Source organism: Dipteris shenzhenensis, chromosome 15 (genome assembly GCF_047967505.1).
Source record: "Dipteris shenzhenensis isolate YYH24624 ecotype China chromosome 15, Dip_SZ_1.0, whole genome shotgun sequence".
NCBI classification, from domain to species: domain Eukaryota; kingdom Viridiplantae; phylum Streptophyta; class Polypodiopsida; order Gleicheniales; family Dipteridaceae; genus Dipteris; species Dipteris shenzhenensis.
Genome location: NC_141610.1, coordinates 8184786 through 8204083, shown reverse-complemented (window position 1 = coordinate 8204083; position 19298 = coordinate 8184786). Strand labels below are relative to the sequence as shown.

Here is a 19298-nt window from a genome sequence, read left to right as displayed (position 1 = left end):
TGGGTGATAGACCATCCAAATATTACCATCAATGAAGATGCAATATGTATGCACATGGTGGCGCCTATACATTACTTGTAACACAATTGGATGGTTGTGGTTGAAAGAGCATGGATCCTAGAGATTAATGAAAAGTTGAGGTGGATTGGATAAAGTGTAATTCAATCATCAGTGAAGACCCACGTATGCACATGGTGGCCTATACATAACTTGTAACACATGTGTTAGGTGTCCTCAATGATTGAATCCATAACCTCCTAAAGAGATGCAAGGGTCCAAACCACTTGGCTACAAGGTCAAGGATACCCAAGAGTGTCTCTAAGACCACCACACATTTGTAGAAGCATATTTATTTGAAATTCCTGCATATGCGGTTCACTAACTTTAACATGCACTTCCTTTCACTGCACCAATGGTATTTCACCTTTTTTCATGGATACCCTTCCACAAATTCCTTATTATCACCTACTTTCCTATTGTACCTACTACTCCCCTTCTTTGGGATGTCATCCCAATTAAAAACAAAATCCTCCAAAGCAAAACAATGATCTTCACCACACACTTGGGTCCAATCCACTTTTAATTAGCACACATGTTATTCCACATGGCTCAACACAACCAACTGCAAAACAATCATAAACAATCAAAGTGCATGTTTTATGTTGTGCATGATTCGATTCAACCCTTCTAGGTGCATGTTATATCATGCACCTACTTAGGGACCGTCTTTCCTTGAATCCATGTTATTAAAAGCCATAGGTAGGGGTTTTTTTAATACCCCTTGATTGCACGTGCTATATGGGTTTTTTACATAGTGCCCCCCTCGGGCCATTCAACCCTTCTTCCTTGTGCCAATATGTTCCCTCAAGGCTCGATGCCAAATTGTTCACCCAAAGGCCATGGCAAGGATCCAATTGGCACTTTATGTTATTATCACATCCTCTACCTGCAAGCAACATGTCCATGTCTAATTTTCCCACCTTGAGGTAGCATTCTAGCAAATATTAGAGAATTGGGGGATCTCCCAAGTTCTGATTTCAAATAAGAGGCTAAGATTTGACCATATTGCTAAATCTTAACCCCTTATTTGAAAGTGATACTTGAGAGGATTCCTTAATTTAGTGTTTAAGTTGGATTTTACTTTCATGTAATTATGAGTTAATATTTGACCATGTGGCCAAATCTTAACCATATTGGGAATTCCCAAACTATTTGAAAACTCCCAAATTCCCTAAGTAACAACAACAACAACAACAACAATAATAATTGGAACCTTCTTGTGTTTACATGCCTCTTTGTCCTTTGGCAAGCAGATATATCATCAAATGTGATACAGAAATCATCTCTTATTGATGAGAATTCATGATATTAAGGCTATATCATGTTTAATTGAAAGGAAGTTCCTCAACACAAATCCTAGCTTATTTGTTGCATGGAAGGCTAAAGGGGGGATCAATAAAAATGAGGTAGAGCATTCCTTACTTGCTTGTGAGGTGACAACCTTTATCAGCCACATTCCTTCACTAAAGATGGCTAGATCAGATGGCTTAGGTCAACTCATATCCCAGGGGGATCACTATGTTAAAATTCCATATAGCACGAACGATCAATGGGGTATTAAAACAACCCCTACCATTATATTTTCATAACCTATATACATCCCCTCTTTAAATTTTGAAATGATAAAAGTATCCCTTATGTATGGAAATTCACTTTTTGAATTAAAAAATCCCTTATGTATGTACAATTTCTATAACTGCATAGAATTATAAAACCCCTTCTATTGATTGCATGTGCTATATTGCATATTGCTTACTGCCCCCCTCGGGCGGGTCACTCATCATATGTAACCCTATCACGTGAGTTCAACAGAAGGATATTTTTAATTCCTAAATTTCTCAAAAATTAATATACATAAGGGAGCATTTAAAATGAAATGTAAAAAAATTTACAGATTTGTATAGAAAAAGGGTACGTTTTATTAAGGAAAAATTTACAGATAAGGGATTTTACAAATAGGCCTCAAACGCACGTGATATAGAGGGTTCATACATAGTGACCCCCCCGAGCTGCCCCCCCCAGACTCATAAGTTCCCGAATCAAACCTTTATGGGATGTATAAAGCATTTAGATGGTGGAGGCCCTTTCCTAGCCTCAAAGGCTTGGGGCATAACCAATACCTCACTTTGTGTGGATCATTAATGTTGAGTGATGAGGTGTTGGCTCTAAGGACCGGTAAACACCAAAGCCGCCAAAAGATCGATAGTTGATGTGGGCCATTCAAAGTTTTTAAATCGAGGGGAGAATGCTCTACACATTGCCAGTCCTCTCTTCCATTTCTTATGTTTAAGAGGTGGTGCCCATCATAAGTAATTTCTTGGGCAGCCGTAATTGGCTACCCAAACTTTTGCACCCACTTACCAACCAATCAAATTCCAGTAGAGTTTGAGGACCTCCATTAAAATTGCCACCGATGTATTGAATTTTAATGTTTTTAAGGTTTCTTGCTTGCACTATTTGTAAACACCCTACCATTGAAGACCATCACCTCTTGCCCTTTCATTGGGCACATATTGGGGGTGCTTGGGCAATGTGTACTAGGCCTAAGACAAATCCATTCTCGAGGCTAGCAAAGATAAAATCATGCCAAGACTCTCAAAGAGCATGATGTAGATATCTCTAGCCTCAATCCGTCTTTAGCTAGTATTCCGATCTTGAAGGATTAAGGGAAAGGATGGAACGTGCAATTTTCTCAAGTGACAAAGAGCTCTCAAAGGCCTATAAAATTCTTTTGGTTGAGAATGATGAAACGTCCTATTTGGCAGACCCACAAAGTAGACTTTGATGTGGCCTGCAGCACTATGAGAGACCTTGACTTGGCGTGGGAGGGGTTAGGACCACGTCAAATGGGATAGAATAGGGTCGATCCTTATCCCCTATGGCATACCATACTATCAAAGTAGCATTTTCGTGGACTTTGAACTTTGAATGCTTGGAGTCTTAGACTTCTATGTCTATCGTTTGAGTTTAGACCATGTTGGAGGCAATGTGCGGCGTAAGTTCTTCGACGTGAATTTGCAATGACCCACGATCTGGGTCTGCATGATTTGCAGAGAAGCTGGCAGCGGCTCTTGTTGAAGAATTAACTAATTTCATCAGTCCCAAATTCTTTACTTTGGGTTTTCTTTCCGATCATCGCGCATACAGACATGAAACACGCGTAGCGTCCTCGTTTCCACTGTTGCACGTTGGCCCTTATTCTGGAAGCAAAGTATGCGTAAGCCGAGGCCGATCACGTTGCTTTCGTTAAGCCTTTCATCCACGTTTTACTATTCAGCTTTGCGAGTCTGTTCACCTTCGAATATTTGGCAATGCGCATACAATATCTTATGACGATATCTTATCGTCATTATAGGGAAGGTCTGTCGGGACCGATGCTCGTCCGTCGTTAAGGGCAGCCGCGAGGCGGTGATTTCGACAGGGGTCATTCCAGCCGGTGGTGATGGCGACCAAAATGCCGATTCCGCCGTTTTACCCTGTCTTCCCTCCGAGCGGCGACCTTGAGTGTAGCATAATTTATTGGACCTTGCTTCCGAACTTGGGTTTTATAATCAAAATGGTTCGTGTAAGGCGCCGGCGCCGGCTGGGCCGTCGTGTTTGCAAGGTGGCCACTAGGTGGATCGAAGCGTTCTCCGCCTGGTCCCCCGGAACTTGGAAGAATTCACTGGCTTTTAAGTGACGCGCCACCTTCTTCAGCAATCACCTCATGCCATTCCTTCCCCAGTTCCGTCCTGCGATCAATCGTTGCGCAACGTTCCCTGCATCAAGACGACAGTCCAGGTCATTGTCCTATAAATTTTGCCAGATGATGTATTAGGGAAAGGGCGCTCGTGAGGAGTCGTGAGCATTGTGTATAGGCTATAGCAACCCCAAGAAAGTTTTCATGAGAGAGCTTTGGGCACCCGTTGGTATGGCAGCTGTCCAAGGGGAGAGAAAGTGCAGCATCGTTTGCCTAAGTTTGGTAGTTGCTCTGCAAATACTCTGCTTGACTTTGTCGATAGCATCTTGCAAAGGCGCCGAGACGGATGCATCGCTCTTAAGAACGGCAAGCAAGTTGGAAATGTTTGTGGACAAGTTACCGACCATGGGTAAAATAAAAGGTTACACGATCAAAAACGGGAAGATTTTGCCAGCCCATCTCCGGATCGGCATGTACGAGAAGAAATGGGTAAAGCAGAATGCCTTGATTCATAACCTGATTCATAAACATGTGCTTATCGATATTTTCATCTTGCATTGTCCATAACCTGATTCATAAACATGTGCTTACCGATATTTTCGTCTTGCATCGTCCTCACATTTTCTTGCATCGGGAATGTCCGTCAGAAATTCCACAGAGACTTACCTGCCAGCACGGTATATGCGTACGGTACGTCGCGAAAGAGAGCTTCGGTTCCAGGACCAACGATAGAAGCAATGGCCAACGTTGAAACCTTTGTGAAATGGGAGAACCATCTTCCGTCACGACATATTTTCACTATAGATCCCACCTTAGAAATAGCGAGCCCGCATTCGGGAGTTCCGACGGTGGTCCATCTTCACGGTAGCCTGAGCGAACCGCAGAGCGATGGCAATGCGCGAGCATGGTTCACGGCTGGCTTCAAGGAGGTGGGCGAGACGTGGACCAAGGCAGTTTACCATTACTACAACGCAGAAGAGACGGTCACCATGTGGTATCATGACCATGCATTGGGTTACACCCGCCTGAATCTGTTGGCCGGCCTGATCGGAGCTTACGTGAATCGGAATCCTGCTGTAGAAAAGCCTTTCGGGCTGCCGTCTGGCCGTCGATACGACCAGGAACTGGTAGTATGCGACCGGAGTTTCACTCGGAAAGGGAGAATCTACATCAATTCCACTGGCGACAATCCGTCTATTCATCCGGAATGGGAGGCAAGTAATCAATCTCATTGCACGAGCAGCGGTTCGATCAGTTATTACGTAGATTAATTTCATCTTGCTCTTTCCGTCAGCTTCTTGTAGCGATGTATACAACGAAAGATTTAGTTTATAATGACGACGCTGTCGATCGAAACTGATACGCGCCGGCTTTCGGTTGTGGTGCAGCCGGAGTACTTCGGAGACGTGATCATAGTGAATGGCAAAGCGTGGCCCTATCTAAAAGTAGCACGAAGGCTATACCGCTTCCGAATAATCAACGCAAGCAACGCGCGATTCTACCGATTTGCGCTTAGCAACGGGAAGAAGATGACGCAGATAGGGTCCGACGCGTTCTACTTGGAGGCAGCGGTGAATGTAAGTTCGATACTACTGGCGCCATCCGAGATAGCAGATGTGGTGATAGATTTCTCGGAGTGGGAGGCAGGGGAAGAGGCAGTGCTGAAGAACAGTGCGGCGTATCCATTTCCAGGGGGAGTTGAGCCAGACGACGAGAGGGGGAGGGTGATGAAGTTCATAGTGGACAATAAGAAGGCGGTGGCGGAAGGGCGGGGGTTGGCGCCCACGCTGGCGAAGGTGGCGGAGAGCCTAACCAGGGTTAAAAACGCAGTCACCACAAGAAACATCATCCTTTATGAGTTCGACGATGCCGTCTCTGGTAACCCCACTCACCTCCTCCTCAACTTCCGTTACTTCGTTGATCCCATCACTGAAACCCCATCCCTCAACACCACCGAACTTTGGCACTTCATCAACCTCACCCCTGATAACCACCCCCTCCACGTCCACCTCTCCGCCTTTCGCGTCATCTCCCAAACACCCCTTGTCAATGACACGTCCTCCCTCTCCTCCTGCGCCCTCCTCCATCGTGGCATCGTCCCCTCCTGTAACCTCTCCTCCTACCTCACTGGCCCTATCCTCCCCCCACCCCCGTCTGAGTCTGGCTGGAAGAACGTGTTCAAGATGCAGCCTGGTTACCTCACCACCATCCTCCTCACCTTCTCTCGCATCGATGGCCGAGCATTCCCATTCAATCCCACTGCGGCACCCGGCTACACCTACCATTGCCATGTACGTGTCTCTCTCTTCCACCTCTCAAGTTTCATGACTACAGTGTTGCTAACTCCATTGGCCCTATTCTTCTCTTTCTCCAATCTCGAAGTTGCTTTTTTGTCCAATTGTTCTCTAATCTCATCCCTCGATTTTTTTGCCTAACCTAAGCAAAAAATCCAATGTTCTTAATTTATATATAAATCCATATTCTTGCATGGGGATTGCAATGTGGCATGAAGCACTATTTTCCCACTTTTATCTAAATTATATTTTAAAAAAGCACTAAGAAAATACTCTACACTTATGTCACAAATGTTAAAGACTACCTGACTTAATTGTTACCAAATACGTGTATATACTAAATGCTCTATCGCCACACTTGAAGCTAAAAATTCTTAACCATTGTAGTAAATACCTTATAAGAAGTATTTATCTATTTCATAAAAGACTATCAACAATCTAGTATTTCACTCCTTAGATTTAGTTCAACTTAAGTTCATAGACATTGCAATCTACACATTATGGTGATGCTTCTAATGTAAGCTTGTAGACCAATCTATATCTGTATCCTTGTTGTAAGCCATCATGGGCACGTGATTCGATTTGTCAAAATTGTTTCCATATTAATATATATATATATATATATATATATATAATGTTATTCCTCACATATTGACATAGTTTGAGCTTAGACTAGATGAATGTAGATGTCTAACCATTTTTCAATCATTGTTTTGGTTTGTTATATGGTGCAGATACTTGACCATGAGGACAATGCCATGATGCGACCCTTCAAGATCCTTCCTTGACACTACCCACTTTCACAGGAAGGCGCAACAGATTCTAGTGTCATATTATTGATGCAACTTATAGCCTGTAGGGCACCTTCTAGGGTCATAATTTGGGCCCAAATAAGCAAATTTGTATAGCATCCCATACATTTTACAAATAATTCTCTTATAGTTCAAAATTATTGATTGTAACTCCATTCAGTGGCAATATACTTCAAAGGGTCCACATGGCAATATTTGCTAACTTGGACTTATATTGTTTGTTAGATTTAAAGTTTGAGATGTCATATGTTGCCCATAGGCACCTATCATTTATGCGTCAAAAAAAGGACCTTGGAAAAACCTCTTCAAGTATTAGGGTTGTTCAAACATGTAAAAGTCTTGAATGAAAAAATAGACCTTGTTTGATCAACACATGAGATTTGCAATTAAAAATATGGTCTCCATTATGAAACAACATTTAAAAGCATAGATATTGCCAAAATTTTGACAAATATTACCTTAAATATATCTATCCATGATAAATCCCAAAAAGGCCAAATTAAAACCATGTGTTTCAATGAATTATTACAAGTAATTATGTGCGGAAAAATATGATTCTCTTAGAGAACCCTATAAGATATCAGGTCCACCTACGATGAGTGCAAGCCTCAAAATTCTCACCACAAGCGAGAAGTCCAATGCTAACACCATGAAATAATTGCATGTAAGACAATCAACTCCACCTTGGTCCACTCATATGAGACATGCACGTGAAAAAACAAACAAGTACCCCCAAGGTACTCCCCTCTAGATCCACAAAGCATTAGTATGCCTTTGCAATGACCCTATTATAATTATTTCTATGTTATAATTTTGTCCAGGCTAAACCTCTATGTATTCATGGATGGTCATATAGAAGGTATACATATATATTAATATAAAATATTGTAAAATTTTCAAGAGTAAGTTTTTTAAGTTCACAATATTGATAAAACATAGTATGATTTTGTATATTCTCATTTGGGTTTTGAAAGAAAAGCCACAATAGTTCCCATAATTGAAATGAGTATGGTTAGATTGCCACATGGGCTTGGTGGCCCTTTTACCCCCCTTACTGATAGCGGAAGTGAGACAGGAGGGTCATTGTTTGCTTGGGTGTAGCCATTTTTGGTGAGGTTCAGGGACTTTTTTGTATATAGGTATCTTGCATGACCCATAACTTATGGATTGCTTAACGGAATTCGAAAAAATTTGTCTTCAAGTTGTAGTACACATTCCAAACTTGAACATGAGAGCAAAAAATCATGGAATGAGGCCGTTAAAGCATTACAAGTGCTATGTTGCATGTGAAGCATGCATCCTAAAGACTATAGGATATAGCAATTTATTCAAAAACATCAAAATTTTGTTCTATACATACATGCAACCAAGTAATCATAGCTTCTTCTCAACCCAAGGACACACCTAAATGAGAACATTATGCATGGGTTGTATTAGTATCTAGATTCACTCTAAAATGAAAGAAGTTGAAAAAGTGTAATTTGTGCATGTGAAAATATATTTTAATAAATCCAATACTATTTACAGTTTTGAATTGTTTCTTTTTCCATGCATTTTCTTGCTATATGGCTCATAAGCATGCCAGTGGTCATTGCATTTAATAATACACATCATCAAACTCGATAGCATGCCCTTTTCCCTATTTGTGTTTAAGCATTTTAGGCGACATTGCACTTGTTTGGGATATCCAATTCTGCTGACGTGCCACGGAGGGGAAAAACTAGCGGTTGAAATTTCGCTACTCTCGTGAATCCCCGCCCTACAAATGCCCTGCACCTACCTTGATGTGATGTTGCGCAGACTTTGGTTTGCCATTGTCTTCTTTCGGGTAAGTTGTCTTATGCTTGCCTTAAAGAAACAGACAGAGGCTGCGAGACAGGAAAGCTAAAAAGCCAAGTCAAGGCACAAGGAACAAAGTGTGGGTCAAGGAAAGCGATGGCACGATATCGAATTGGCAATGGAAGACACTTTTGCAACATCTACGAAGGGAGAAACAATGAGAAGAAAGAAGACTCCTTGCAGAGCAGCAGCAAGAAGCAGTTGCAGATGCACATATTCAATCATTGCCATCGGAGTGAAGAACACGAGCTGTGGTGTCATGATTGGTAGAAGCATTCGAGGCAGCAACATCAAGCCATTCAAGTGATCACAAGTCTTGAGTCTTCACAAGCTTTAGCCTGCACCCTAAAGATCATAGAGTAACAAGCCTACCAACACCTTGGGAGATGCACGCCCAAGAGGCGATGCTCTCTAACTTGAGAAATGGCCTATTGAAAGTGAAAGGGGTGCATAGCTTAGATCAACTAGCTGCAAAGAGGGTGATATTAGCTATGTTAGTGTCCCCTGAAACAAAGGAGAAATGACTTTGGTGCGTAATGTCAAAGATGTTGTTAATCAGAAGGACCAACATGGCTCTAGTGGTTGAACGTAGAGCTGAAGCAATGCACGATCGTCCCGATCTGAGAAGTCTGTGGGCTTCAACACAACACAGGAAAAGGAGAGACAGCCTAAGTGTGGAAGTCATTGCTACAGTGACGATGTTTTGGCATGAAAACATGAGAGTTTCTCCAAATAGAAAGCACATCTGTAAGAAGTGGATGGGACACAAGGAATTTGAGGGAGCACATCATACACATGCTAGATAGAACGCAAGTCAGTGGTTGTTTGTGATTGAGCTTTGGGATAGTTTACTTATTTCATTTCTTAAACTAGGCTTGGACTACATGTGATTGTCCTAAACCAGCCCCGTGGTTGGAACATCATGCAACCGTAGGCTAGTTTAGCTCAATTGCCAATTGTGTGATTGTCCTGAACCAGGGTGGTTAAATAGACATTAGTTGTTGTCCAGCTCGGTGGCATGGTTGAGCAGAAATTAATAGTAATATATTGTTATTTTACTAAACCAGCCCGGTGGTTGGAACATCATGCAACTATGGCTACTTAAGCTCAATCACCAGTTATGTGATTGCCCTAAAACAGCATGATTGAACTAACATTAGTTATTGACTAGCCCAGTGGTTGAAATTATTGTGTTTCTTCGTACTTAGTTAAATTTAATTTCTTGGTATTCGGGTCATATACCACTGTTAAATTGTGAAATTCAGAAATGAAAAGCAATATATTGTTACTTTCTAATGGTGAAATTTAGAAATGAAAAGCAATATACTTGTTATTGTCTGATATGTGAAGTTGAGACCGTCAGGCTAAACCATCCCAATGGTTGAAATTGTGACAGTGTCCTAAACCATCCCGCTGGCTAAAATTGTGACTATCCTAAACGTGTCCTAAACCAACCCGGTGGTTGACTGTCCTAAACCAGCCCAGTGATTGAAATTGTGACTGTCCTAAACCAACGCGGTGGTTGAAAATTGTTTTGCTTCATTATATACTTTAATTAGACTGTGTTTGTATTCTTTTAGTAGTAGCAAAAAGGGGGCTCATTGTTCTATTGTTCTCGCATGTTGGGTTAGCACAGATAGAGTTGTATCTCAAGTTTATGGATTAGAAATCCAAACATTTTGATTGGGCAGAGGAGCTTTGAGCACTGTAAGCCTTGGTACATTAGGAAACTCAAAGATAGGAATGTTTATTGCTGCAAAACACACATAGACTTTGACTTGGCCTAGCAAGCTATGAATGACTTGAGATCTGATCGTGTTGGAGCATTGCTCGATGGGGATTGATGCCCATGCCTCCCCGATGAATGTGCAGACCTGGATCCTCATCGTGTGTTGCAAGGGAGGGCAGGTTTTGTAGCCTAAGGTCTCTGTGGGAACCAGTGGCTCATCTAAAGGGAGACCATAAGTGGCACAGGATTGAATGCATTCACGGCACATGCAAGCATGGTAGTTTGAAGCTGAAGAAGAAGGCATTCAATGTCATTTTTGAGGGAAATATTTCGAGGGAAGACAACCATTGTTTCATTTTCACATTAGTGATCTAATCGAAATATTTCATTTTCACATTAGTGATCTAATCGAAATATTTCGTCTCACATTACTCGTCAAATCGAAATCTTTCATCTCATTATTATCACCGCGCTGGCGTAGATCAAAGGATACTATCTAGTCACATACCTAAGAAAACATTGCCCAAGTAAACTAGATCGAGAAGATTAACAATTCAATAGATTCCACACAGATTACATAAATTATTACAATCTCAAGGACTCCTTTACTTCAGATTCAATCTCAAGGACTCCTTGTTGAGCTCCCTGATTGTAGGATTGGCCCTCCTTACTCCTTTCCAAAATGGGGTTGGTTCCTTCCTGCAAGGGCTCGGACCTTCCCTTCATGCCGCTTCCTCTTTCCTTAATTTGAGCTTCTTGGCTCCAGGCTCGGCCCTTCTTGCTCCTTTCCTGAAGGGGGTTGGTTCCTCCCTTCAGGCTTCTTTTCCTCGCTGTATGGCTCAGTCTTGGCCTTCTTCAATTTGAGCTCCTTGTCTTTAAGATATTTTTCCCAAATGGCAAATTGAACTACAGCATCTACTTTCTCGTCGTAGATAGCTGAAGCAAGCACGCACATACAAATAAAATTTATTCGTACGAATATGTGGGGATGACATGGTGATTTATCTAAAAAACGTGACATGTCACCACTTTTTAAACCATTTTTTTCTTCCATTCGAATCATTCGAACGATTTTCCTGATTTTTTTGAATCACGAATTCGATTTTTTCTACTTAGGGCTCTGCGACACGCAGAACACACGCATTCAACATTGAAAAAGACCAGATGATGGAGAAGCTGAAAAGGGAGAATGCAGAAACCAGAAAGGTGATGTAGGAACTGCGAGAGAGCTTCAAGGCCAAGAAGGATGGAGCAGAGAGCAGACGGGGTAGAGAAGACAACGAGGCATCTCCCCAAGCTAGGAAGGATGTAGAGAGCAGCCACTGTGGAGCAAGTTTTAGCAGCCACGGTGGAGCAATTTGCAGCAGCCATGGTGAGAGGCTTTTTTTCAAAACACTGTTGGAAGTCCAAAGAGTAAGCTACAAGACCCTAGAAGAAGATCACGATAGATGTGTGCACGACCGTCATCCTAAGAGATTTCCAAACTAGAGTGGAAGTCTTGGAAACAGCCCATGAAGATGTTTTTCAGCAATTTATGCAACTTCAATAGATGTTGAGGGATTCAGATGAAGCTGTTGCACAGAGTGAGCAAAAAGTGGAGGAGATGAAGGAGAACATCCGTAGCCTTAGGATGTGGGAGGAAGGAATCAAGAAGCAACTTCATCATATACAGAGCAAGATTGTGATATTGATGGCTACAATAGTTAAATCAGATTCCTATCCTGCTATGCAATAGGGTTTGAAATGCATGGTCTACCATACCCCCATCATAGATGACTATTGTATCTGATGGCTTGCATGCTACCACCCTGTGCACATTTTTTGCTTTGGGTGTTTGTGCATACAAAATCGCTATGTAGAGAATGCCATTGGCCATTGCCCAGGTCTCACCAACAACCACAAGCTTTAGCCGCAATAGAATTACGCCTCCAGCCACATCTTAATCGTCGACTATCTCCTGCTCAAGGTGGAGCATAGCTTTAGCTAGCCCTGGTGACTAGGCAAAGACAAAAAACTCCAAGGTTTCATAAGCTACATTAAGCTCTACATGGCCAGCACCTCCCTAGTCAACAAATAGCTATCAACTCGAGTTCTGACCTCCATCGCCTGGCCAAAAGTCATGCATCAACTAAGTGCCTCCATCAACCACTACAGAGCCACGTCCACAGCGAGAAAATGCCCAACTGATAGCCAAGCACTCACAGGCAACCTACAACCACAGTGCCAAACAATTCTACATGGCTCCAGACAATGCCATAAAGCCCGACTCGCCATCGGATTACACTTCTAAGCCCTCAATGCCTTCAATCACCCGACTCCCAACATGGCTTTAATGGCTCCCTGAGCACCTCCTCATGGCCACTCCCGCCTCCAATGGCCTACACACCCTCTACTACAACTCTAAGCTTCAAATGATGTCCATCACTCCATGCAAATGCCTCCGTCAACCTCACGGCTGACTTCAGAGGCAGCAAAGCTCCAACCATCGACCGACTCCTCTCCTCCAACAGAAGCCCAAGCGCCTTCCGTCGACGTATGGTCTGAACCTTCATGACCACCTTTCATCAACAAAATCTCAAGGAGATTCTATCAGCATCTTCTTGTAGATTTTGAGGCTTCTTGGGTTTACACATGGATCCACCCCACCAACCTCACCCTTATCCTCAACCTCACTAAGGTGTGGGGAGATAGCTGACATGTGGCAAACTACCACATCAGCATTATCTACCATGTCAGTAATAGGTGGGTACCTTGGGTGCCACATCATCAGTTGGCCATATCACCCAATGTCACATCACCTCTACCATGTCAACACAGTGACAAGTCAGCATGCCATCTCAGCCTAACATCTCATCAGTGCCAGCTAGGCACCCTTGCCTCTCCATAGGACCAATTCTTGATCAGCTTGTGACCCACAGTGCCACACCACCACTGTGATGCCTCATCAATTCTATATGACCCATAACTTAAGAGGGGTAAATCCAAGATATGCACAAGATCTAATAAGTTGTACTCATTGTACATGCTTCTGCTACGTAGTCACTGTGCTCACATACACACATACTACTCTGATTTCTTTTCAATTTTGGATGTTATCATATGCACCAAACGAACACAAAAAGGTCTTGTACATGCACCCTCTACTTACTCAGTGAAATTTAAGAGGGGGTGTTGAGGATGGTATAAATTGCATCATCTACAGAGGGAATAGGGGCAAACCCTAACCCCAACCCTAAGGGGTCCACATGTATATCTTCATGTTCATGTTCAATACAACTTAGTGTATAGGTAATTATATTGTGTGCACTCCTCTCTCTCAACCTGGGTCAACATTTGCTTGGGTGTAGCCAATCGCGGAACTATTTTCAGGGCCATTTTGGAGTTGTGACGCGATGTGCTTTTAGGTGAATATTTGGATTTCGTGCAGACCCGTGCTCTCGTCAAAAATTTTCTCGATGTCATGAAGGTGCATTGGCGTAATAATGAGACGCAATCTATTTGTTTTGAACACCACATAGCTTGACACACGGCATCTCTGCACTACTTCGTGTAGCATAGTCTCTGGCCTACACTGCCTGATCACTTATCATTGCGTAGCATTTTGCCGCACCTTTGCCACCTGTCACTGGGCAGTGCACCCATGCAAATCATTAAAATTGAAGGTTGGCTTAGAGAGACCACCGCGTTGGTTCTTGGTGTAATAATTAGACACAATCTATCATTCTGAACACCATCGTAGCATAGTCTCTGGCCTGACCACCTATCATCGTGCAGCCTTTTTCCCCATCTTTGCCTACAGCCCATGCAAATCATAGGTTGGCTTGGAGAGACCACCGCGTTGATTTTTGGCATAATAATGAGATGCAATCTATCATTTTGAGCATCACCTCAACGTAGTCTCTGGCCTGACGACTTGTCATTGCCCAGAATTCAAGGTCGTCTTGGAGAGACCACTGCACTAGTTCTTGGAGTTATAGCTGCGTTACCTATTTTTACATATTATAGGAGGAGGTTTATGACGACCAGCATGCTAGCAAACAGAAGGAGATCTATGAAAGCCATCGCGCTGGTTCTTGGAGTTATATATTTGTGTACCAAGGGAAATGTATTCCATTGTGCAACCAAGCAAAATGCAATTAACGATATGGCCCTTGAGGGGTCCTCTTTAGGGGCAAGGGCCATATCGACATGCCATTTATGTCCAGTGGCATCCTAGATATTATATAATGCACGTTGATATGGCCCTTTCCCCTAGAGGGGACCCCTCAAGGACCATATCGTCAATTGCATTTTTTGAAAATTTAATTGTATTTTTCTAGATGTATCTCCATGCAATATTCTAGAGTTATTTTGGTCATAAACCAAGGAAATTGTAGTCCTTCTTTTTGGGTATTTTAGTCCTTGTTCCAGTAAATATAAATGAGGGCAAAAGTATAATTTATCGAGTGAAAATTGAGCAAAAGAGATTACAATGTACATCTACATCAATAATAGGTTATAAAAATTTATCAACTTATATCGAGCAAAAATTGAACAGAGGATCTTACTTTTATAAAAACTCCGCAATTGTTGAGGGCCTTAAAGGCAAGGCCAAAAGATTACAGATAGCTGTCATAACCATTCAAATATAAAAGTTAACAACAGTGCATACTTAGAGCCAAAAAGAGATTACATAAATGTAATAAAAACTCAGCAATTGCTGAGAGCCTTAGAGACCAAAACATTACATCCAGTGAGCCAAAAGATTGTTGAGAGCCTTAGAGGCCAAAAGATTACATCCAACCATTGCAGAGAGCCTCATCTGAGCAAGAGGAAATTTGTACAACTCAGTTTTCTGCCAGTCTAGCTTGTTGCATTAAAAATTTTAGGGAGCTAAATGGAGAGGCCAAAGACCATGCACATTTCTAGGACTCAGATTATAGCCCCCCCAACAAGTCGAGAGTACTCTACTCTAAAAATATTGAGGCCTTTGTCGACATCTAGGGGGACCCATACAACACAGCCATAAAGAGGCCCAGGGTCTCCACTAGTGCTAGCATTTCTACTCCAGGTGAGTGCAATGCAATCACCTTATATGAGAAGGCAGATAACATTGGGATCACAGAGCATCAAGGGGAGGGGGGGAAGTAGGCATGCTGAAAATGAGTGGGTGAGTAGCAAATGAGCAGGGGAGCAGATGAGTGACGAGAGTTGGAGGAGGGAGCATGGAGCAAAGTAGAGCAGGGGTGAAAAGGAGCTAGAGAAGGGGTGTGGAGCAAAGTAGCATAGCATGTGAAGCAAAGTGGTAGAGCAGAGGAGGATGAGAGCAACGTAGTAAAATGCCAAATGCCATAGATCTTATATTTATTATAAAGTTCGAGCCACTATTGTGGCTAAAGCCCAGGGTTCCATCCATATTAATTGCAGGCCACCGTGGTGGAATCTTAGGTGCCACCCTAGATGGGCTGGTAATCATGAAGAAGAGGCCATGTGGTGCCACTCCGGTGGCTAATAATTAACTGCCAGCCTAGTGGAATCTTAGCCACAATAGACGTGGCTGATGAGAGCCACCACCACCGGGTTGTAATTCCCACAAAGGTAAACCATGAAGCTCTAATCACTCATTACCATGCACTCTAGTTCTCTACTGAGCATGCAAGCCCAATGAATGGTAATTTTTACTGCACTCGTAGTGATCATGTAGGCTTAAGCCCGGTGGTGGGTGAGCTGTGGCTGGTAATTTTAACTACCAGCCTAGTGGAATCATAGCCACAACAAACGTGGCTTTAATCACTTGTTACCATGCACTCTAGTACTCTACTAAGCATGCAAGCCCGGTGATTGGTAATTTTTACTGCACTCATAGTGATCATGCATGCTTAAGCCCGGTGGTGGGTGAGCGGTGGCTGGTAATTTTAACTACCAGCACGGTGGAATCATAGCCACGATAGACATGGCTAATGATAGCCATCACCATTGGGCAGTAATTTCCACAAAAGTAAATCATGAAGCCTAATTACCTCTAATCCCTCATTACCATGCACTCTAGTACTCTTCTGAGCATGCAAGCCGGGTGACTGGTAATTACTACACTCGTAGTAATCATGCATGCAAGCCCGATGGTGGTAACTGGAAGCTGAGTAATTGCGAGCCACTGTAGTGGCTGGTAATTAACTACTACTAGCCTGCTGGGTCTTAGCTGGCTGCCACCACAGACGTGGATGGGAATCTTAGATGCCACCACCTCTAATCATTCATTACCATGCAAGTTAGTACTACCACCTTAAATTAATCAAAATTCGGACCAACCACTGTGGTGGCTCTCACCTTGACAATGTAGTCGGGCTACAAACCACTATTCCATTCCCTTAACAATTTTGTCTTCTATCCCTCTCAACCGTTTTGTTCTCCCTTACAATCTCAAGCCTCCACTATTCCATTTCCTTCACTGATTCATCTGAATATATCCCTCTCAACCATTTCTTTCTCCCTTGCAATCGGACTGCAAACTCAAGCCTCCACTATTTCATTTCCTTCACTGTTTCATCTTCTATCCCTTTTGACAATTTCTATCTCCCTTGCACTCTTCCGGAAACTTCCATCTCCTCTCGTAATGGACCCTGCACAGTCCGAGATCTCCTCACATAATTTTTCCTCCCCCTCTATAGCACAGTGTGTGAGAGCCCTTCCTCCCTTGATCCTGAAATCGTGACATATGGGAGCTCCTCTCTTGCTCTTCAAAAGCCCAATTTGGATGCTGTCCAAAACTTCACCAAGTTGGTATAGGAGGTGACTGTGAAGGAGGGGCAACTAGTCTATCAAGGTCATAAGGTCTCCCATAAATCTGGGTGCACCAATAGCTAGGGTAGATAGGTTAGGTTTTAAAAAATTCCAATGGAGGATAATGGATAAGTGGCTTCTACCAGTCAGTCCCTCCATTTTTCATGTAGGATTTTAACTCTTCTCAAGTTACAACTGTCTTGGTCATAGGCAAGGGGTGTGTGTGTGCGCGCGCACGTGCATGTGCGTGTGTGTGTTTAAATCAAAAACTCCCATCAATAATTGAGCCATACAATTAATTCCATCAAGTGTGTGTGTTTAGATTAAAAAGTCCCATCAATAATTTTGCCATACAATTAATTCCATCAATTGGATAAAAAGTTAAAAAAGGAATGTTCAGAGTCCACGCTCAAAATCATGTGATCACATATGTGCATAGCACTAACCCAATAGAGTGCTATAAAGGAAAGGGTTAGATGCCCTAACCCTAACCCTAAATGGGTTTGTATATATTCTACATTTTCAACTAAATCTAGTGTACAGTTAGTCATTTGTGGTGTGCTCTCTAGGTGTGCCCTCTCTCCTCATCTCCACTCTTCTCCTCTCCCCTCTTCATATTTTGTAATGGTATCAGAGCTCCCTTGCCTTCCGCTGAGGCATTGCGATTCTTGAGAATGCAAGAGAGATTGAGTGATTGTGAGTTCTCTTGAGTGTTCTCCGTGAGAGTTCACTTCTGGTGAGAGACTCCCATCTATTGAAAGAAATTTTCCATCACTTGAGAGAGAAATTTTCTGTCCATCCATTTCATGAGAGATTCATGAGTTGAGTGTTCATTCAAATTTGAGAGCATTCTTTGAGAATTTTTTGCCCAGAGGAAGGAGAGTTTTTTCCGTCATTGCATGTGAGTAATGGAGAGAGAGAGACCTTAGAGTGTTCATTGAGAGACTTCTTGTCTGAGAGAGAGACACTCTTCGTAGATTTGCATTGCAAACATTATCCTTCCTTGAGAGAGATAGGTCTCAGATATAGGGAGAGAAGAAACCGATAGAGGGAAGCTCCCAGGTGACTTCTCCAACCTTCAACAAAGCTCAAGCAACGCCCGCCACCTCAACAAGCTTCTACGAGTCTATATACAGCGAGCCAACAAATGACTTAGTAGCTACAAGCTACACGCCTACGGACTTCTACGACTCATCTTCTAAGCGGGCTCGTTCTACAAGCTGCACGCACCAACGATAACTCCAAGCCTACAATGACCTTACGAGCTCAAGGCGGCTCTTCTACGCTCTGCAAGTCCACCAACAAGAGCCGCCTCCATCAAGCCCTTCTCCAGCATATCCTCGGAGGCTCACGTAAAGACCTATCTACAACAGCCGATTAGCCCACATCTTCCCAAACGACCTAGCTCCTCAATAGCAGCGCACAAAGTGCAACTCCAACAATCTGACGCGCAACTCCAGCAATCAGCAGCACTCCATTCTAGCTATCGGCTACCTGCAATAACCAGGGCTCCAACCAGCCGACGCTTCACCAACTACTCCGAAGCTCCATCCTGCCACCAAAAGCCACACGACTCTAATGGCTCCAAGCCTCTACAAACTACTAGCATATCACCTTCCAGCAGCATGCTTTGCAATAGTAGCCAGCCCAGGAGCAACGACGCCAACTCGGTGGCCAAAACTGGCTCCAAGCACCTGCAAGCTCCTCCTTGCTCCCATGCACGTAGCTCCAAACACAAAGGTTCTCCAAGGCTCTTCCCTGCTCCGCTTGGCTCCTATAGCCTACGACACAATTCACGGGCTCCCTCGATGCAACAGACGGATAACCCCTCCAACGAACTACAGCAAATGGCAATCAGTAATGACGATGGGCGACGAGTCAACACCCGTCTCTCTAGAGCACCTCACGCTCCAATGAAGACATGGACAGAATCTTAAAAGATTCCATCAGTATCTATCATATTTCGTCCACCCCTATCTCCAAGGGTGTGGTTAAAAAGGCAACACGTGGTAGTTGGGTTACCACATCCAGTCAAGTGTGCCACATGGCACCTTATCCTATCTTGTGACATCAACAGACTGGTCAAGTGCCATGTCAGTCTTATTTACCACGGTGGCAGCACATCA

General features: G+C 43.1%; 1 protein-coding gene across 1 annotated transcript; it reads left to right on the top strand.

Annotated features, from left to right (window-relative positions):
• Positions 1-3970: 3970 nt before the first annotated feature.
• On the top strand, positions 3971-6821 carry LOC147893305 (multicopper oxidase LPR1 homolog 1-like). Its single transcript, XM_087385704.1, has 4 exons — positions 3971-4228; positions 4387-4953; positions 5128-6030; positions 6768-6821. Exons 1-4 carry the CDS (start codon positions 3971-3973, stop codon positions 6819-6821), a joined length of 1782 nt encoding a protein of 593 aa, XP_087241830.1.
• Positions 6822-19298: the final 12477 nt, after the last annotated feature.

Coding starts and splice junctions, on each gene's coding strand:
- LOC147893305 (XM_087385704.1), top strand. CDS start 3,971: ATGGCAGCTGTCCAAGGGGAGAGAAAGTGCAGCATCGTTTGCCTAAGT. Junction 4,229..4,386: donor GCATGTACGAGAAGAAATGG/GTAAAGCAGAAT, acceptor AATGTCCGTCAG/AAATTCCACAGAGACTTACC. Junction 6,031..6,767: donor GCTACACCTACCATTGCCAT/GTACGTGTCTCT, acceptor TATATGGTGCAG/ATACTTGACCATGAGGACAA.